The sequence below is a fragment of the Nycticebus coucang genome, chromosome 17, assembly GCF_027406575.1.
Source record: "Nycticebus coucang isolate mNycCou1 chromosome 17, mNycCou1.pri, whole genome shotgun sequence".
In the NCBI taxonomy this organism is placed as follows: Eukaryota; Metazoa; Chordata; class Mammalia; order Primates; family Lorisidae; genus Nycticebus; species Nycticebus coucang.
This window is the reverse complement of record NC_069796.1, coordinates 76,841,569-76,863,433: the sequence shown is the minus strand read 5'-3', so window position 1 is coordinate 76,863,433 and position 21,865 is coordinate 76,841,569. Positions and strand designations below refer to the sequence as shown.

Here is a 21,865-nt window from a genome sequence, read left to right as displayed (position 1 = left end):
GACAGCGGAGGGCATTAGCCTAAGTGAAGCAAATATCATTCATTCTTTTTTTTTTTTTTTTTTTTTTTTTGTGGTTTTTGGCCAGGGCTGGGTTTGAACCTGCCACCTCCGGCATATGGGACCAGCGCCCTACTCCTTGAGCCACAGGCGCTGCCCATATCATTCATTCTTACTTTAAGTGGGAGCTAAGCTACAGGTATCCAGGGGCACATAAAGTCAAAATGGACATTGGAGATTGAGAAGAAGGGGAGGGAGAGAGGAAAGAAAAACTAATTATCAGATGCAATGTATACTACTTGAGTGATTGTACACTAAAAACCCAGATATTGGCTTAGCACCTGTAGCACAGTGGTTACAGCGCCGAGGGTGGTGGGTTCGAACCCAGCTGGGACCAGCTAAATAACAATGACAACTGCAACAAAAAAACAGCCAGGTGTTGTGGCAGGTGCCCGTAGTCCCAGCTACTTGGGAGGCTGAAGCAAGAGAATCACTTAAGCCCAGGAGTTGGAGGTTGCTATGAACTGTGATGCCACGGCATATTACCCAGGGCAATAGCTTGAGGCTCTGTCTCCAAAAAAAAAAGAAAAAAATTTGCAAACAGCCAAAATTCATGGTAATAACTCTTGGTCAGGGACAGATTTTGATGTATGCCAAGAACTGGAATTTGGTTCCAGGATGGATTGGAAACGCTGCTTCCTACCTCATGGGTACTAAACAGCACTTGGGCCAACACCAATGCTTCCCATGTCACTGAAGTCTCAGGAAGTAGAAAGCTTTCTTCAAGAAAACAGAATCACTGGTTCTAAACTCTAAATAGGAATCCCAAAAGGATTACTTTTATGGTATGATCTATATCTTGGTTTAAAAAAAAGGAACTCTTTGGTCTTTGAATACTATGAAGTGGTTATTTTCTCCATGATAGACAGGAGTCGAAAGCATTTTTAAAATGTAATCATGTGCCACATAACTAAGTGAGAGTCAACAATGGATGGCATATATGGGACCATCATATGATAAGGTGTTCCCATAAGATTTTAACACTATTTTTTACTGTACCTTTTTGTTCAGCTATACAAATATTTAATACTGTGTTGCAGTTGTCTACAATGCTCGGGACAGTAGGATGCTGTAAAGGTGTGTGGCCTAGGAGCAACAGGCTACACCACATAGCCTAAGTGTACACAACGACAACTGCAACTACAACAACAAAACAGCCGGGAATTGTGGCAGGCGCCTGTAGTCCCAGCTAGTTGGGAGGCTGAGGCAAGAAGATTACTTGAGCCCAAGAGTTTGAGGTTGCTGTGAGCTGTGACACCACAGCAGCCTACCAAGGGCAACATAGTGAGACAGTCTCAAAAAAAAAAAGAAAAGAAAAAGTAGCTGGGCATTGTGGCAGGCGCCTGTAGTCCCAGATACTCCAGAGGCAGAGGCAGAAGAATTACTTGAGCCTGACAGTTTGAGGTTGCTGTGAGCTATGACACCATGGCACTACTCTAACCAGGGCAACAAAGATTCTGTCTCAAAATAAATAAATAGAAAATAAATTACTTTACATATCACCTTACATATCCCCAAAACAGTTTTCATTCAATAACTTACACTGAATGAAACTATCTAATTTATTCAAATACATGCTAATTATTACACTTTGATATAGTTTATAATGAATTGTTGAAAAGATTATCCTTACCCTACCTGATTATAATTCTAGCTCAACTCTATTCAGATAAACCAAAGTCATAATAAAGAATGCTTTTTTAGCTTCATAGTGAAATACTTAAGCGAAATGAGGAGACCTAAATACTTCAGAATAACAAAATACATAAGTAGTACAGCTAATTATAAGCTTGAAATTCATGCCATTCCCACTTGTATTCCCTGAAGGATAGAGTTTCTGTATAGCTCTATGTAAATATACTGAATATAAGAAAAGTGGGGTATTTTCTATCTTAGGATGCTATTTCTAGATAATACATGAGGAACAAATGCCACTAAGACAAATGTATAAATTGCACTCATTACAAATACCAAGAAAAATTGATTATTTTAGAAAAAACTACACAAAAAAGAAATCTACTTACAAGAGATAACAGCAAACTGAACAGGTCACCAACATGGTGATGATGACTCTAAAAAAGAAAAAGCAAATGTCATTAGATAACAAACCATGCAGACACTGCAGACTGACTTAAGTCTCCTTTCCAAATTATCTTTTTTTGTGTGTGGTTTTTGGCCGGGGCTGGGTTTGAACCTGCCACCTCCGGCATATGGGACTGGCGCCCTACTCCTTAAGCCATAGGAGCCACCCCTCCTTTCCAAATTATCAAACTGGCACATATAATACCCCAGGGAAATGGATCTGAATCTGTTCAAATAACCAGTAGATTGCAGTGTGCCCCAGGCTTCACATGTAGAAACTTAAGTATGTAACTGAACATTTGTAATTAAAAAGATATGTACTAAAGCCACAGCTTAGAGGTCCCCTCAGAACTCATCTGAAACTGAACAGAAAAGGCTACAGTGACACCTAAGTAACTACTCTATTTGGTCGTATTTGCAGTAATGAAATACCACTCTGTTCTAAAAATATGACTCTAGAATTGACCTCTCCCCACCTCTTCTCATCTGAAAGTTAAGGATCTTTCACCAGCAGAATTTCAGTATTTCTAAAACCAAGTTCATGATATTCTCTTCCCACTGGTCTTTCCAAAAGCTCCTCTTCTAACTCCACTCCTCAGAAGCAGCTCTGCCATTTGCAGCCATCCAGCAGCCTAACTAGTGCCTTTTGCTCAAGCCTCCTCTGCACCCTCACAGTCACCAAGAACCATGTATTCATTCTTTGAAGCATCTCCCCCATATGGATTTCCTCCTTCCCCTCCACACTGTTAGCAAAAAAATTCACCAGGTTTGCCTGACAGATTCAAAACTTTCTTCTTTCACCTTCTACCAGGACTACTCTCTAAAATATCCCTTTCAGAATATCATTCCCTGGCTTAAGACCTTTCAATGGCACTGATTCACTGGGCTTCCAAAGAGGAAACCCTAGGAGACAGCAAGACCATCTGAGAACTTAGGAAGCAAATACTAGAACTCCTGTTTTTATTTATATTTTCAACTCATCCTTTAGAGCAGGGGTCCTCAAACTGCGGCCCGCGGGCCGTGTGATTGTATTTGTTCCCATTTTGGTTTTTTATTTCAAAATAAGATATGTGCAGTGTGCATAGGAATTTGTTCATAGTTTTTTTTTTTTTTTTGTAGAGACAGAGTCTCACTGTATGGCCCTCGGGTAGAGTGCCGTGGCATCGCACGGCTCACAGCAACCTCTAACTCCTGGGCTTACGCGATTCTCTTGCCTCAGCCTCCCGAGCAGCTGGGACTACAGGCGCCCGCCACAACGCCCGGCTATTTTTCTGTTGCAGCTTGGCCGGGGCTGGGTCCGAACCCGCTACCCTCGGCATATGGGGCCGGCGCCCTACTCACTGAGCCACAGGCGCCGCCCTGTTCATAGTTTTTTTTTTTTTTTTTGTAGAGACAGAGTCTCACATACCGCCCTCAGGTAGAGTGCCGTGGCATCACACAGCTCACAGCAACCTCTAACTTGAGCTTACGTGATTCTCTTGCCTCAGCCTCCCGAGCAGCTGGGACTACAGGCGCCTGCCACAACGCCCGGCTATTTTTTTGTTGCAATTTGGCCGGGGCTGGGTTTGAACCCGCCACCCTCGGCATATGGGGCCGGCGCCCTACTCACTGAGCCACAGGCGCCGCCCTGTTCATAGTTTTTTTTTGTTTTTTTTTTTAAACTATAGTCCGGCCCTCCAACGGTCTGAGGGACAGTGAATTGGCCCCCTGTTTAAAAAGTTTGAGGACACCTGCTATAGAAGTTGTGTGTGTGTATTTTCTGTATTGGCACATTCATTCACTTAACAGATTTTCACTGAATGTTCAGTATGTCCAGGCTCTGGGGAAAAAGCAGATAAAAACCCCTGCCTCATAAAGTTTGGGGACAAACAAGATAAAACAGTAAACAACCAAGGATTATCTACCTATCATTAATTAGTACGTCAGATGGTCAATAACTGCTGATGGAGGAAAATAAAGCAGGAAAGGAAGACAGCATACAGAGAGTTGGAGGGTGTAGTGCAATTTTCAAGAGGATAAGCAGGAAAAGGCCTTGCTGAGGAGGTGGCACATGAGCGCAGACCTACGGAAGGCAAGCGCGTTCCAGGCAGGGGAAGAGCAAACGAAAGGCATGAGCTGAGACGGTGTTCAAGGTGGAAGGAAGCCTGCGTGGCCAAGGCAAAACAGAGGGCGTGGGCTCCTGATAAAAGCATGAAGTCTGGCCCCCATCCTCTCTCTGTCTCACGCACTTGCTCCCCACGTGATGCCCTCTACCGTATCGCGACAGTGTGAAAAGGCCCTCTTGAGATGTGGCCCCTCAATCTCGGACTTCCCAGCCTCCAGAACCATAAACCAAATAAATTTTTGTAATAAATTACTCAGTCTGTGGTATTCCTTTATTTTATTTTATTTTTGAGACAGAGTCTCAAGCTATCACCCTGGGTCGAGTACTGTGACATCATAGCTCACAGCAACCTCTAACTCTTGGGCTCAAGTGATCCTCTTTCCTCCGCTTTTCTATTTTTTTTTTTTTTTTTTTTTGTAGAGACAGAGTCTCACTTTATGGCCCTTGGTAGAGTGCCGTGGACTCACACAGCTCACAGCAACCTCCAACTCCTGGGCTTAAGCAATTCTCTTGCCTCAGCCTCCCAAGTAGCTGGGATTACAGGCGCCCACCACAGCACCCAGCTATGTTTAGGTTGCAGTTCAGCCGAGGCCGGGTTTGAACCCGCCACCCTCGGTATATGGGGCCGGCGCCTTACCAACTGAGCCACAGGCGCCGCCCCCGCTTTTCTATTTTTAATTGAAACATTGTCTCACTTTTGCTCAGGGTGGTCTCAAACCCATGAGCCCACACAATCTATGGGTGACCATGCCTGGCCTACAGTTATAATATATAAATAAATATGTGTGGGAATCTGTGCTAAGAAAAGTATGACAGTTACACAATGAAACTATTTGAAGACCTAAAGAATCAAGTCCAGCTCCTCACTTGCAATTCGTTCCCTATGCCTTTGTTCCTGAAGGCAGGTGCCCTCACTGTCTCCTGGACACACACGTTGTGATTTTCAATCCAAGCTTTTGCTCACCTTTCTCCATTCTGTGCCCTAAACCAGAATCCCTTCCTCATCTTCTCTCTTCTCCAAAAGACCACCTCAGAGAGCTAGAATGGCTGGCGCTCTTTTGTATTACCTGCTTAATATTAATAGTTTCATACAGTAAAAGCTCCCTCATTAATGTCAGCTCCTAATGTGCTTCTCCTCATAGGAGCATCTAACCTATGGCCCATGAGCCACATGCAGGTTATTTTGAGAATTGTTTTGCTTATCCGTGGTGTCAGATATCACGAAAAGTATGCTCAGATCTATTCTTTTGCTAATCAGCTTTCATTAGTGTTTGTGTATTTACTGTGTGGCCCAAGACAACCTTTTTTTTTTTTTTTGAGACAGAGTCTCACTATGTCCTCCTCGGCAGAGTGCCATGCCATCACACAGCTCACAGTTACCTCAAGTTCTTGGGCTTAAGCGATTCTTTTGCCTCAGCCTCCCAAGTAGCTGGGACTACAGGCACCGGCCACAATGCCCAGCTACTTTTTCTATTCTAAATAGAAATGGAGTCTCACTCTTGCTCAGGCTAGTCTCGAACTCCTGAGCTTAAATGATCCACCTGTCTTAGCCTGTGAGCCCCCTCTCTTGTAGTTGCCATTGTTGTTTAGCAGGCTCAGGCCGGGCTCAAACCCAACCAGCTTTGGTGTATGTGGCCAGTGCCCCATTCGCTAAGCTATGGGCACCGAGCCAGCACTGCATTTACTTGCAAATGGTTCAGCAAAATTATACACACAATACATTCTATCATAGATAAAGTGAATACGAATTCATTAGTAATTACCTAGGTGATAGTATTAAATAAGTACACACTCATTCAACTACTCTTTCTACTTTTCTGCATGTCTGAAAACATCCATGAGCAGAGTAGAGCTGCACACTCATCCCTGTGCTCTACCCCCATCCCCTCCCCACATCTGCTGGGGGGAGGAGGGGCGGCTGTGCAAACACTTAAAGCTTTCAGAGAATGTGTGGATTCCTACAGAGAACAGAGGGAAATCATGAAAAACAAGAAAGGTAAGGAAAGCTGTTTCCAGGCACAGGCCTGATTTTATCCAGCCCCCTTTTCACTTGCAGAACACAATGAAAGAGCACAGGGCTTCCTTTAGACGTGAAAGTTTTCCCTCCTGCCTCACCAGTTCCTACAGCCTCCTAACTGAAAAGGTCTGCAGCGTGTGACCACGAACGGAACCTAGAGAATGGAGAAGTTCAGGCCAGGTTTAATGAAAAGGACAGACACGGCCTGGGCACAGCCAAAAATGGCATCAAGGGTGGTTGGAGGCCTCTTGTTATACATGTCCATAGCTGGTAGGTAGATTCCACAGCCTATAGTAGGATTCCGAGGCTAGGGTACTTTCAGGGAACCTGTGCGGCAGGGCTTGCTAGGCCCTTTGTGGTCTTTTGTTGAGGGGAAGGGTTTGGGTGAGGCTGCCTCAAGCCCCACAGTGCTAATCATCCAATTCTCAGCATTCTGGCACCCAGGAAGAAAACAGAACATCAAACTCTTTCTGTTTTTCTCCCTTCTTCCCTTCTCGCATAGTGCCTTTACTTATCTCTTTAACAAAGATATTTTTAATCTCTCAAATCCGAAATGCTCTCTTGTACTAAAACTTCACCATAGTGGGTGGCGCCCGTAACTCAGTGGGTAGAGTACCAGCCATATACACAGAGGCTGGTGGGTTCTAACTGGCCTGGGCCAGCTGAAACTGACAACTGCAAAAAAAGAAAGAAAGGAATGGCCAGGGTGTGGTGGCAGTCTGTAGTCCCAGCTACTTGGGAGGCTGAGGCAAGAGAATCGTTTAAGCCCAAGAGTTTGAGGTTGCTGTGAGCTGTGATGTCACAGTACTCTACCCAGGGCGACAGCCTGAGACTCTATTGCCTCAAAAAAAAAAAAAAAAAAAAAAATTCACCATAGTTACTCAATGGGAATCAAGTGGAGCAGTGGTTCTCAACCTTCCTAATGCCTCTAATGCCGCAACCCTTTAATACACTTCCTCATGTTGTGGTGACCCCCAACCATAAAATTATTTTCATTGCTATTTATAACTGTAATTCTGCTACTGTTATGAGTTGTAATGCAAATATCTGATATGCAGGATGTATTTTCATTGTTACAAAGGGGTCGCGATCCACAGGTTCAGAACCTCTGAAGTAGAGGGAAGAGGTTGGGTTAATTCAACCCATAATAGCAGGTTATTATGCAGTATTCTGCATGAAAGGTGTGAAAGGCACACTTACAACTCTTACTTGAAATGTACTAACATGTAACCAAAACCTATATACCCCTGTAACATTCTGATACAAATTTTAAATTAAAAAAAAATTCACCATAGTCATTCAAGGAGAATTCAGCTTCTTCATCTATTTTGAAAATATTTGATCTGAAGTATTTCCTGGAGGTAAAAGGGGAATTAGTAATCCAGTACTAATATTTCCATTTTTAAAGGAGGGACACGGAAAAGTTAACTAAATTGTTCAAGGTCGCAAGGATCATCCACCTAGGAGCGGTGTTTCTCAAGGTGTAATTCAGTAACTCCTAGGAGACACTGTTTTTCAGAACCTGTACAATCCAGCCAAAAGCAGGAAATACAAGGATTGCAAAGAAGGCTGTGAATATACAGTCATGTGCCTAAGACTAAGCCTACTCTTTCCCCTCCTCTCCTCTCAGAAAAAAAGGCCTACCTGGCCCTGCCCAAAGAGTTTCCCTAGAAAGACCCTAGCAGGACAAAACCTTCCTGCAACTATGCAACTATGGAATCTTCCTTCCCCTATTCCCAGCATAAAAACAAGCCCCTAACCACTCTCAGTGCAGCTGCCATCTTTGCCCAGATGGGTCTCTGTCTCCTTTCATTAAACTTGACCTATAACTTTCCTGGTGTTGTCTCTGGGTACAGCACTGAACCCCTTTCAGTTGCCTTTCAGTCAATGACTACATATATAACAGATGTTCCCATAAGATTATAATGGAGCTAAAAAATTCTAATTGCCTAGTGACTTATTGATGATCCTGACCTTCTGTTGTCCTGGGTTATTGGGTTGTGTTTAAGTTCAAAAAAAAATTTTTTTTTTGTGTGTGTGTGTGTGTGGTTTTTGGCCGGGGCTAGGTTTGAACCCGCCACCTCCGGCATATGGGACCGGCACTCCACTCCTTGAGCCACAGACGCCGACCAAGTTCAAAAAATTTTTTAAAAGGGTGGCACCTGTGGCTCAAAGGAGTAGGGCGCTGGCCCCATATGCCGGAGGTGGCGGGTTCAAACCCAGCCCTGGCCATAAACTGCAAATAAAAAATAAGAGGCCACCCTCTGCAGGAGGATTGCCGGAGGCCAGAAGCTTGAGTAAGAATGAGACCCTGACTCTACAAAAAACAGAAAAATTAGCCTGGTGTGGTGGTACCCACCTGTAGTCCCAGGTACTCAGGAGGCTGAGACAGGAGGATTGCCTAGGAGTTTGAGGCTACAGTAAGCTATGATGACGCCACTGTACTCTAGCCCACAGGACAGAACAATGACTCTATCTCAAAAGAAAAAAGAGAGAAAGAGAGACCAGGCATGGTGACTCACATCTATATTACTAGCATATTCTGGGAGGCCAAGGCAGGAGGATCACTTGAGGTCTGGAGTTGGAGACCGGCCTGAAAACTAGCAAGACTGGTCTTGCTATTTTTCTAAAAATATAAAAATTAGCTGGGTGTGGTGGTCCACCCATAGTTGTAGCTACTCCAGATTTGCTAGAGCTTAGGAATTTGAGGTTGCTCTGAGCTAGGCTGAGTCCATGGTAGCATTCTAGCTTGGACTACAGAGTAAGAGACTGTATCAAAAAAAGAAACAAAAAGAATTTTAGGTCAGTATCCCAGGGTGCTCGGGCCTGCAATCTCAGAACTCTAGGAGGCCAAGGTGGGAGGATCCCTTAAGCTCAGGAGTTGGAGACCAGCCTGAGTAATAGCAAGACCCCATCTCAACTAAAAATAGGAAAATTAGCAGGGTGTTGTGGTGGATGCTACTTAGTAGACTGAGGCAGGAGGATCACTTGAGCCCAGAAGTTTGAGGTCACTGTGAGCTAGACTGAATCCACGGCACTCTAGCCTGGGGCAACAGAGTCGAGACTCTGGCTCCAGAAAAAAAAGAAAGAAAGAAAGAATTTTAATAGAAAAAAGCTCATAGAATAAAACCACAAAGAAAATATTTTTGTACAGCTGTACAATGTGTTTGTGTTTTAAGTCAAGTGTTATTACAAAAGAGTCAAAAAGTTTAATTTTAAAGATTACAAAGTAAAAAGTTATAGTACACTAAGGTTAAATTTATTACTGAAGAATAAAAAAATTTAAAAACAAATCTACTGTAGATTAAGTGTGCAGGGTTTATAAAGTCTATAGCAATAATGTCCTAAGCCTTCACATTCACTCACCACTCACTCACTCACCCCCACACTCACCCAGAGCACCTCCAGTATTGCCTGCTCCATTCACGGTAAGGGCCTCATACAGGTGTACCACATTTTATCTTTTATGTAATATTTGTTTCTGTACCATTTCTCTTTAGATATGTTTAGATGCACAACTACCATTGTGTTATAACTGCCTACAGGATTTAAAACAGTAACATGGGGCGGTGCCTGTGGCTCAGCGAGTAGGGTGCTGGCCCCATATACTGAGGGTGGTGGGTTCAAACCCGGCCCTGGCCAAACTGCAACAAAAAATAGCTGGGTGTTGTGGCGGGTGCCTGTAGTCCTAGCTACTCAGGAGGCTGAGGCAAGAGAATCACCTAAGCCCAAGATCTGGAGGTGCTGTGAGCTGTGACGCTACAGCGCTCTATCGAGGTTGACAAAGTGAGACTCTGTCTCTAAAAATATAAATAAATAAAATAAATAAGACAGTAACATACGGTTTTGTAGCCCTCTCCTACAAACCAATATATCATGTTACTACTCAGCCTACTCAGTTGTAACAATAAGCCATATCATATAGGTTAGGTGTACAATAGGCTATTCCATCTAGGTTTGTGTAAGTACACTCTATGATGTTCACACAAAGACCTTAACAACCAATTTCTCAAATCATATCCATTTCCTTAAGCAACACACAAGTGTATATCACTAGCAGGTCAAATACCTGAATCATGATACTTGGGCTAGAAACTGAGTAGAAACAGGAGGGATTTCGTTACTCTGGAAATAACAGTGGCATCAGATAGGGGAAGACAGTCTTTAGGAAAGGATCAGTGCTATTAGCACATTAATCAGTGCTTTCTGAGCATGAAGACCAGAAAGGTTGATGGTAGAGTAATGAAACAAACAATTGAAGATATAAACACAATAAAGATGCACTCTGTAGTTCTCTAAATGCACTTTTAATAATCCAGAATTCTGCCACTATGGATCAACTACTATAGGCTAAGAGATGACCTTACACGTGTATAACCTGTATAACATCTCCTTTATAACACCAGTTATACAGGAGATGGGATCTGATGCTGACAAATGATAGAAATTCATTTACTATGTTTCCTTTTTTAAAAAAATGTATGATTGGACAGCACCTGTGGCTCAGTGGGTAGGGTGCCAGCCCCATATACTGAGGGTGGCTGGTTCAAACCCGGCCCAGCCAAACCGCAACAAAAAAATAGCCAGGGGTTGTGCCAGGCGCCTGTAGTCCCAGCTACTTTGGGGGGCAAGAAAATCGCCTAAGCCCCAGAGTTGGAGATTGCTGTGAGCTGTGTGATACTAGGGCACTCTATCAAGGGCAATAAAGTGAGACTCAGTCTCTACCAAAAAAAAACCTATGATTTGTTTTTAATCATAGAAGTTAACAGAAGTAACAAGAATAAAGCAAATCTATTTCAAGGAGTGAAAACGGCTCAGATCACAAAATATTAAGAAAGTAATAAAAATGTCTCTCCTTTAAGGCAACAGGATGTCTACTTAACAGATATTGAGTTCCTACTCTGCATTCGACGTATTGTGAAACCAAGCATTAGGAAGCCTCCAATTAGTTTCAAGGAATAAAACAAGGGATGGTGTTTCCGACAAACTCTGACAGTCTGAGTCGTTCCCTCCACATGATCTTGAGCTAAGGCAAAAAAAGGAGAACCTGAAAGGTGTTCCAAAGCTCTAGTTTATACTACAGTTGAAGTTTACTTCCAAAATGGACAAAGCTCTCTTCAACAAAAAGTCTGAAAAAAGAAATCTTTCTTACCCAATCATTCTAAGCACTTGTTACACTCACAGACAAGAGAGGGAGCACTCTCCAAAAGGTATGACGCAGGGTTTCTAAACAATACCTCCGGCTCTTTGGCAATTAATCTCGCTTTAGATCAGGCCCCAACTACCTCCTGGCGCCCACTAGACGTAAGGCCTGCGCTCAACGTTGTTGAACAAGCTCATTGTATACGCAACTACGACAACATGGAAGGCAGAGGGGGCAATTTCTGTTTTATTAGATCCCTTTCTTTAAAGTTCAGGCGAATGAGGCCTCACGTAGGTGGAAAGCAGTGCCAAAAGGGCTAAAGTCGACTAGGGACCAACTCCGACTTCCCCTGAATTCTAACGACACCTTTCCCACCCAGGACTTTGAGGAGAATAAATTCCCCGAAAACTCAATTCCAGAGAGGGTCCCCCGAAGGTCACCCACCTCAAGCACGGGGAGGGAACACTGAAGCTGCTGCGATAAAGAAGCCACGGAGCTCCTAGGGACAGGGGCCCGACCCTGGAGTGCGAGGTGCACCCCTGCAAGGTTCTCAGACCAGCGCCGAGGTCGCCCCCTTCCCCATCCAGGCCTGCCCGGTCTTCACCGCGCGTCCCTCCCAAGGCGGGCTTCGCGCACTTACCCCCGGTTAGGACCCTTAGGGATGAACCAAGGCACAATTAAGCCGACGAAACCCCAGAACACGCTCATCACAATAAGAGGCACCGTGAGGCCGTGATACGCCATGGTTCCCGCGGAAGCCGCCAGCCACAGCCCCGGAGCCTCACTTTGGTCCCACCCGGAAGTGTCAATATCAGCCCGCGTGACCAGCGTACGCGAAGCCCCGCCTCCAGAGCCACACGTGACCTGCGCACCTAACTCCGCCCCCTCCCGGCCCAGAGATATAGCCCCGCCCTCACCTGGCCTGTCTCAAGGCTAATGTGGTGGGGAGGGGTGGCGCAAACATAGCTGAGGTCCAGTCTCCGGGCTCTGTTAAATTTTCAAGGCAAACAGTGTAGTTATTTACAGCCTTATCTACTTTTTATGCAACAGACGTTTGTAGAGAACTTAGTCATAATAACTTACTATTCTGAATTCCTGTGTCAGGCATTGGCCCATGAACTTTAAATACTTGCTCTCCTGTTCAACTCCTCTCTGCAGCCAATGCGTGGTTATAACTATTACCCCCACTTGGCAATCTCCTCCCTTTGAGACCCAGGGAGGAGGTTAAGGTTCTTGCCCAAAGTCACACAGTAAATGGCAGGGACAGGATTCAATCTCTAATCGTATCTTCTCTTAACTGCTGCACTGCTGTGTATCTTGTGCACTGTGTCAAGGTTCTGAGGTCACAGAAGTCAGACACCCCTCAGTTCACATTCTGGGGAGCATAAGGCCTCGCAAATAGGCCACTTGGTAGTATGTGCGGGTAAAGTGGATGATTGTGTATGACTTTACAAATTGGCTAGTGCTCAGCTGAGCCTTAAAAGAGGAGAGGGATTGTCCAGAAAAGTAAAAAGATAAACATAGTTTCTAAAGCTTGCTGAGAATTTTCACACGTTAATTATAGTATGCAACAGCCTTGGAACACAGGAAGATGCCAGTTCTCAGATAAGAAGCTTGATAAAAGGTACAGGCAAAAGCAAGATAGAAAGCAAATCTAGGGCGGCGCCTGGGGCTCAGTGAGTAGGGCACCGGCCCCACATACCAAGGGTGGTGGGTTCCAACCCGGCCCCAGCACAAACTGCAACAAACAAACATAAAGGCGGGGGCAGGCGTTGTGGCAGACGCCTGTGGTCCCAGCTGCTCGGGAGGCTGAGGCAGGAGAATCGGCTGAGCCCAGGAGCTGGAGGTTGCTATGGGCTATGAGTGCCGACGGTGACAAAGTGAGACTCTGTCTCAAAAAAAAAAGCAAATCTATACACTAAATTCAATGTGCTTTATTGTAGAACAGTTTCCTTACAATAGTCACATTTTTTTTTTTTAAGAGACAGAGTCTCACTTTATCACCCTTGGTAGAGAGTGCTATGACATCACAGCTCACAGCAACCGCCAACTCCTGGGTTTAGGCGATTCTCTTGCCTCAGCCTCCCCAGTAGCTGGGACTATAGGCACCTGCCACAACGCCTAGCTATTTTTTTGTTGTTGCAGTTTGGCTGGGGCTGGGTTTGAACCCACCACCATCGACATATGGGGCCGGCGCCCTGCTCACTGAGCCACAGGCACGGCCCCAATCGTCACATTTTATTACCTCCTGATTTCTTTCTTCATCAATTAGAATGGTTTCCTGAATTAAATGAGAACTTGGACCAATAATCTTCAACATGTGTACCAAGTCTTTAAACATGACTCTAAGACTTTACTTGGCCAGCAATGTAGGAAACCAGTTGATGTCTTTTGTTCTTAGGCATCTCCCAAAACTTAGCCCAGCAGAAGTCCCAACCACTGCTTCTCCAAGACCTGTTTCATCCTGTTAGCACATCTCTTTGGCCTTGCTCTTGTGTATGTATCTTGACCAACTCTGCACTAGAGGACAAACTCTTGAGAACAGGCACTGTTTAACTTATCTTTGTTTCTAGAACTGTAGTTTATCCATAGAATATGCTCAATAAATAATTGTACAAGTGAATTGAATAGTTAATAGAGTGAGATCAGCCAGGAAGAAATTAGAAGTTCTAATTTCTATTTCTTTCTCTATTATCTATTTCTTAGATAATTCTTATCTATTATCTATTTCTATTTATCTCCCACTTATCTATTTCTTGCTCTCTTTCTTTCTCTCCTTTTTTTTTTTTTTTTTTTTTTTTGTAGAGACAGAGTCTCACTTTATCACCCTTGGTAGAGTGCCGTGGCGTCACACAGCTCACAGCAACCTCCAACTCCTAGGCTTAGGTGATTCTCTTGCCTCAGCCTCCCAAGTAGCTGGGATTACAGGCGCCCGCCACAACGCCCGGCTATTTTTTTTTTTTGTTGCAGTTTGGCCGGGGCTGGGTTTGAACCCACCACCCTCGGCATGTGGGGCCGGCGCCCTACCCGCTGAGCCACAGGCGCCGCCCTCTTTCTCTCCTTTTAATAGTGGTAAAATACTTGTAACAGAAAAATTTACCGTCTTAACCATTTTTAAAGGTACAGTTAAGTGTATTCATATTGTTATACAACCAATCTCCAGAACCTTTTCATACCCATTAAACAACCACCTCCCATTTTCCCTCCTCCATCCCCTGGTGACCAACATTCTACTTTTCTTCCTCTTATGAGTTGGACTACTCAATTTAACTCTTATATAAGTATTAGTGAAATCATACAGCATTTGTCCTTTTGTTTGTGGCTTATTTCAATGAACACAATGTCCTCAAGGTTGTGTCTGTGTCAGAATCTCCTTCTATTTTAAGGCTGAATAGTACTCCAGGTATGTGTATATATGTATCCCACATTTTGTTAATTCATTGGTCCAATCCTGAACATTTGAGTTACTTCCAATTTCTAGCTATTGTGAATTCTTTTCCATTTCTTAAATAAGTGCAAATATTTTGCTCTTAAATTGGTTCTTTTAAGTAGAGTATCTAACCTTTTATTTACCTTCTAGGCAGCCTCTTTGAGAAGAAACGCTAGGAAGTTCATGGATGTAACTCTTCAGTACTAATTCTGTCTAAATCTGTCAAATTCCTCTTCTGTGAATGAGGAAAGTTAGTATCATTGGGCTATTATTGGCCAATAGCTCCCTCTATCAGTCAATCTGTCAAAAACATTTTATCATACTGTTCTGATGAAAACTGTTCAGTCAGTGACCCACCAAATGAAGAAATATTCTCTGCCTTCAAGGTGCTTCAAGTCTTCAGGAAATAAATCTGGACTCCGAGGAGTGTGGGCCAAGGACCCGGGGGGAGTCCCTGAGATTCTCCCAACAGGTCTTTTCCAACTAAATCTGTATGAGTCTGAATTTTCTTTCCATACTTCATCCAAAACACCATCACAATAGATGGAATACAGAAGCATTTTGAAATTTTGTTTGTCTTGTATTAAGCCTGATATTAAGGAATTTCGTCAAAATGTAATACAATGTCACTCTTCTCGACATATTTTTTGTTTGTTTTGGGAAATATAGTTATTTCCTATAAAAATGATGGTTATGTTAACATGTCATAGGTTTACTATTGCTTTTAAAATGAATTTAAAATAAACATGTTAAAATTTTATGTTTTAATTTTTTCTTTTTTTTTTTGAGACAAAACCTCACTTTGTCGCACCTGATAGAGTGCTGTAGCGCCATAGCTCACAGCAACCTCAAACTCTTGAGCCCAAGCAATTCTCTCTCCCTTTTGTTTTTTAGAGACAGAGTCTCACTTTATTACCCTTGGTAGAGTGCTGTCACATCACAGGTCACAGCAACTTCCAACTCCTGGGCTTAGGCGATTCTCTTGCCTCAGCTTCCCGAGTAGCTGGGACTACAGGCGCCCACCACAATGCCCGGATATTTTTTGTTGCAGTTTGACTGGAGCCGAGTTTGAACCCGCCACCTTCGGCATATGGGGCTGGCGCTCTACCCACTGAGCCACAGGCACCACCCCTCAAGTGATTCTCTTGCCTCAACTTCCTAAGCAGCTGGGAGTATACAGGCACCCACCACAACACCCAGCTATTTTTAAAGGTGGGATTGTGTTCTGGTTCAGGCTGGTCTCGAACCTGTGAGCTCAGGCAATCTACCTGCCTTGGCCTCCCAAAGTGCTAGGATTATAGGCATGAGCCACCATGCCCGGCCCTTTTAATTTCTTATTTTATTTTATTTTATTTTATTTTTTAGAGATGGCGTCTCACTGTGTTGCCCAGGCTGGTCTGGAACTCCTGGATTCAAGCAATCCTCCTGCCTTAGCCTTCTGAGCAGATGGGTGTACACACCACCACATCCAGCCTGTTTTAATTTCTAATATAGCAAATATCAATAACTACGACCTGGGCGGTGCCTGTGGCTCAGTGAGTAGGGCGCTGGCCCCATATACTGAGGGTGGCGGGTTCAAACCCAGCCCCGGCCAAACTGCAACAAAAAAATAGCCGAGCATTGTGGCAGGTACCTGTGGTCCCAGCTACTTGGAAGACTGAGGCAAGAGAATCGCCTAAGCCCAAGAGCTAGAAGTTGCTATGAGCTGTGCCACAGCACTCTACCGAGGGCAATAAAGTGAATAAAAAATATACGACCTACATATATGCAAGTCCCTTGGGTTCTGAATAATTTTTAAATGTGTAAATAGGTCTTGAGATTAAAAATTTGAGAAGCACCGCTAGAGGAAAAGCCTCAGAGGCAACCATGGGCAACAGTGACTGAAGCAGTATTGTGAAGCCGGGTAGGAGCTCCTCTTTCCTAAGCCCATCCCATACATAAAAACAGGCATGCAGGCTCATGCCTATAATCCTAGCACTCTGGGAGGCGAGGCAGGTGGATTGCTTGAGCTCGGGAGTTCAAGACCAGCCTGAGCAAGAGTGAGATCCCATCTCCACTAAAAATAGAAAAATTAGCTGAGCATTGTGGTGAGTGCCTGTAGTCCCAGCTACTTAGGAGGTTGAGGCATGAAACACGAGGACCACTTGAGCCCAGGAGTTTGAGGTTGCTGTGAGCTGTGATGCCAGAGCACTCAATCCCAGGGCCACTAAGGGAGACTTTGTCTCAAAAACAAAAACAAAAAATCCGAAATTACACACAACATTACAAGATAAAGATATTGACTGCCTAAGACCAGAACTTGGAAATCCTGTTCTAGAACTGGCTGCCCTCCAGCTAGGGGTAGGCTAGGATGTGGTAGATTTAGTTTTATCCGATGGACAAAGAACATTTTATTCTATGTCTGTGCATGTTTATATTGGGTTTTTTTTTGCAGTTTTTTTGCAGTTTTGGGTTTGAACCCGCCACCTCTGGCATATGGAACCGGCGCCCTACTCCATTGAGCCACAGGCGCCGCCTTGCATGTTTATATTGTAATTATGGTGTTCAGGCAACGAATCAACCTTATACAGCTATTTAAATTTGGACAACCTGCTTTTCTTTTATAGATTTCTTCATGGATGGCTCGGCGCCTGTAGCTCAGTGAGTAGGGTGCTGTCCACAAACAAAGGTTGACAGATTCGAGCCCTAGCCTGGGCCTGCTAAACAACAATGACAACGGCAACAACAACAAAAAAAACCCACAAAAAAACAGACGAGCATTCTGGCAGGTGCCTCTAGTACCAACTACTTGGGAGGCTGAGGCAGGAGAATCTCTTAAGCTCATGAGTTTGAGGTTGCTGTGAGCTGTCACTCCATCACACTCTACCAAGGGCAACATAGTGAGACTCTGGCTCAAAAAACAAAAAAAAAGATTACTTCATGGATCAAACCTTTTTTTTTTTTTTTTTTTTGAGACAGAGTCTTACTCTGTTGCCCTGGATAGAGTGTCATGGTCTCATAGCTCACAGCAACCTTAAACTCTTAGGCTCAAGTGATCCTCCTGCCTCAGTCTCCCGAGTAGCTGGGACTATAAATGCCCGTCACAATGCCCAGCTAATTTTAGAGACAAGGTCTCGCTCTGGCTCAGGCTAGTCTTAAACTCCTGAGCTCAGGCAACCCACCTCCCTCAGCCTCGCAGAGTGCTAGGATTACCGGTGTGAGCCACCCAGCCTGGCCCCAGACTTTTAATAAATATTCAATTGTATGTGCATAGAATATGGAAGGATACAAAAGAAATTGGTGACAGTGACTACCTCCTGGAGAAAACAGAGTGATTGAGGGTCAAGGTGACAAGGAAAATTATTTTTCACTGTTTATTTATATAGTTTCTTTTTTGAGACAGAATCTCATTATGTTGCCCTGGGTAAGAGAGCTGTGGCATCACAGCTCCTAGCAACCTCCAGCTCTTGGGCTTAAGCAATTCTCTTGCCTCAGCCTCCCAAGTAGCTGAGACTACAGGCACCCACCACAATGGTCAGCTATTTTTTGGTTGCAATCGTCGATGTTTAGCAGGCCCAGGCTGGGTTCGAACCTGCCAGTCCCAGTGTATGTGGCCAGTGCCCTACTCATTGAGCTATGGGAGCCAAGCCAGAGGCCAAGTTTCTTTTTTCCCTTTTTTTTTTTGTAGAGACTGTGTCACTTTATCACCCTTGGTAGAGTGCTGTGGCATCACACAGCTCACAGCAACCTCCAGCTCTTGGGCTTAGGTGATTCTCTTGCCTCAGCCTCCCAAGTAGCTGGGACTACAAGCGCCCGCCACAACACCTGGCTATTTTTTTTGTTACAGTTTGGCTGGGGCTGGGTTTGAATCCACCACCTTCGGTATATGGGGCCGGCGCCCTACCCACTGAGCCACAGGCACTGCCCAAGAGGCCAAGTTTCTTGATCTTGTGCTGTTATTCACTTGGCCCAGCATAGGCATAGGCAGTCTGGTGTGATTCAGATAGATGCCTGTGGGATCTATCTACAGCTCTTTTTTTTTTTCAGACAGAGTCTCCCTATGTCGCCCTCAGTAGAGTGCAGTATCATCACAGCTCACAGCAACCTCAAACTCTTGGGCTTAAGCAATTCTCTTGCATCGGCCTCCCAAGTAGCTGGTACTATAGGCACCCGCTGCAACACCCGGCTATGAACTGTAACTTTTACCAGTTAAAATGTAAAACCCTGGTTCAAATTAATTGTTGTTTGGCAGGCCCAGGCTGGGTTTGAACCCTCCAGCTTCAGTGTATGTAGCTGGCACGGTAACCTCTTGTTCTACCGGCGCCAAGCCAGGATTACAGCTCTTACTTATCATTTGTATTAGAATAGGTTGCTGAGTTGTGGCGGGTGCCTGTAGCCCAGCTACTCGGGAGGCTGAGGCAAGAGAATCACCTAACCTCAGGAAGTTGAGGTTGCTGTGAGCTGTGACGTTACAGCATTCTACCGAGGGTGACAAAATGAGACTCTGTCTCTACAAAAAAAAAAAAAAAGAGTATGTTGCTGAAAACAAGCCAACTCTGGGGCAGCGCCTGTGGCTCAGTGAGTAGGGTGCCAGCCCCAAATACCAAGGATGGTGGGTTCAAACCCAGCCCTGGCCAAACTGCAACAAAAAAAATAGCTGGGCGTTGTGGCAGGAGCCAGTAGTCCCAGATACTCGGGAGGCTGAGGCAAGAGAATCACCTAAGCCCAAGAGCTGGAGGTTGCTGTGAGCTGTGAAGCCACAGCACTCCACTGACTCTAAAAAAAACCAAAAAAACAAGCCAACTCTGACTCCTCACAGATATTATTAAACTTACGTATGAAAGGAATGGCTGGAGCCTAGAGCTCAGACCAGGCATTAGAATACACACTAAGGATCTAGAAGTTTAATCTAGGATGAAATCTGACTTCTATGCAACTTCTGGAGTCCTAGAAGATGTGTTGGTTGGGAATAAAGACAAAACTCATTGGAAAATACAAACTACAGAACTTACTGGCTATCCTCAGCAAGTGAATAAACAGCTTCTGTAGGCTGGGTACCTACTCTATTTTAGATGCTGTGTGTATACTTTACATAGATCCTAATCTAGTTCTCTAAACTTACCCAGTTATATGAATTACACAATGACCATGTGAGAAATACACACATCTCACTTTGGACCTACTGCATCACAGAATCTCTAGGGTAGAGGGTAAAGAGCCCAAAGACTACTACTTCAATTTTCACAATATGGAAGATAAGCATTTTTAGCTTCTTACACATGTAGGAAAAGAGACAGTCATAAAAGTGACTTCTCAAAAACAAAAGCAAGATTTGAATCCAGATTTTTGACTCCAGACCCCGGACAGTATCATTCTGCCTACCCTTAACTTGGTGCCAAGACAGAAAATACATCTTGAGTTTTGTTTCATGATCTCACTGATTTTTTGTGAAAAAGTCATTGCCTCTTTGAGTGCAGTCCATGTCAGAATTGAACAATGTGGTTAACATTTGTATACATACTCACAGGTTTTAAAGTATACGCAGGAAGATCCCATTTGATCTTGGCATCTTATCTTCACATTTTTAATGAGACAGGGAGAATAGATATTATCATGTTTTACTACTGAGAAAATAGAAGCCCAGAGATGGTAACTTGCTCACAGGTTGAGGACCACCCAGTGGCAGAGCTGGGATTAGACCTGATGGCTGGTGATACTTTTCCCACTAAGCAGCGTTACTGCTACAAACATGTAGGTCCCTGTTTGTTCCATACAAATGTCTAGTCCCTTATCAGACTCCAATAAAAGAATGAGAGAGTAACAGAATACCAGAGACAGCCAGCTGAAGCGGGAAGTGAATGGCCTTTGATGCCATCAAGTCCAGGTTCATTCAAATCTTGACTTCATCTTTTAAGCTATGATTTGGACAGTTAAGCTTAATTCACTTTCTTAGTTAAAATGGAAAACCCTGATTCAATCAACATTTAAGCTGTTACTGGAAAGAGATAAAAGGCCATATTAACAATTGAATCAGATTATTTTTGCACAGGAGCAGGGGAAGATTTTAGACGTGGCCCTGGAATGAAAGCTTGATGAATGAGAAGACAGACCTGAAACTCAGATGTCAAGTATAGGAGTGCAGCAGGTGGAATAGGGAGCAGCTAGCCCCTGGGAGCCAGGTGAAGCAGGTGGCTCTATGTGAAGTCTCCCAGATTTTTTTTTTTTTTTTGAGACAGTCTATGTCGCCCTCAGTAGAGTGCCATGACGTCACAGTTCACAGCAACCTCAAACTCTTGAGCTTAAGTGATTCTCTTGCCTCAGCCTCCCGTGTAGCTGGGACTACAGGCATCCACCACAACGCCCGGTTATTTTGTTGTTGTATTTGTCATTGTTGCTCAGCAGGCCTGGGCCAGGTTTGAACCTGCCAGCTTCAGTGTATATGGCTGGAGCCTTGGTTTTTTTTTTTTTTTTTGCAGTTTTTGGCAGGGGCTGGATATGAACCCACCACCTCCAGCATATGGGGCTGGCGCCTTACCCCATTGAGCCACAGGCACCTCCCCTTGTTTTTTTTTAATTATAAAAATACAAGGACAAACAAAATCGGTCTGTGAGTCAAATCTTGTACACATGCTTTTCTCAGTTAGCTCCAGAAGAAAAGGGCATTTTAGTTACATGGGAACAGCACTTGTAAAGTCAAGATTTTGGGAAGAGAAGCCTGGTGGGAGTGCTGCAGATGATTTGGTTTGGTTTGTGAATGAGAGAGAAAGCTGAGGAAATACAAGTCAGGAGACCAGAGAGCAATCTGTCAGGCCCGAGAGACATGAGTGAAAAGCAGCAGCACACACTCAGTGGGGCCCTTGAATACGCCACTCCACGTCCGTGACTGTTTGGGGCAAACCCCTGCATTAGGGACTGGAGCCCTGCTCTTTCCGCAGCACCAGACAGGGGTCAGGTAGGAGCAGGGCCTCTTTAAGCCACCACCATTATTTTGCTGCTCCCACATTCAACACAAAAGACTGGCAAAGAGGAACAGATAACAAGATGGATTTTATC

General features: G+C 44.3%; 1 protein-coding gene across 1 annotated transcript in view; it reads right to left on the bottom strand.

The window, feature by feature from the left end:
- Positions 1–12,233, bottom strand: part of ATP6V0E1 (ATPase H+ transporting V0 subunit e1) — a 56,549-nt gene extending 44,316 nt beyond the window's left edge. Inside the window, exons 1-2 of the mRNA XM_053565936.1 lie at positions 12,044–12,233; positions 2,082–2,129 (exon numbers count right to left, since the gene is read on the bottom strand). Of these exons, the coding sequence (XP_053421911.1) occupies positions 2,082–2,129; positions 12,044–12,147 (152 nt within the window). The 5' untranslated portion in view covers positions 12,148–12,233. The remainder of the gene's footprint in view (positions 1–2,081; positions 2,130–12,043) is intronic.
- Positions 12,234–21,865: the final 9,632 nt, after the last annotated feature.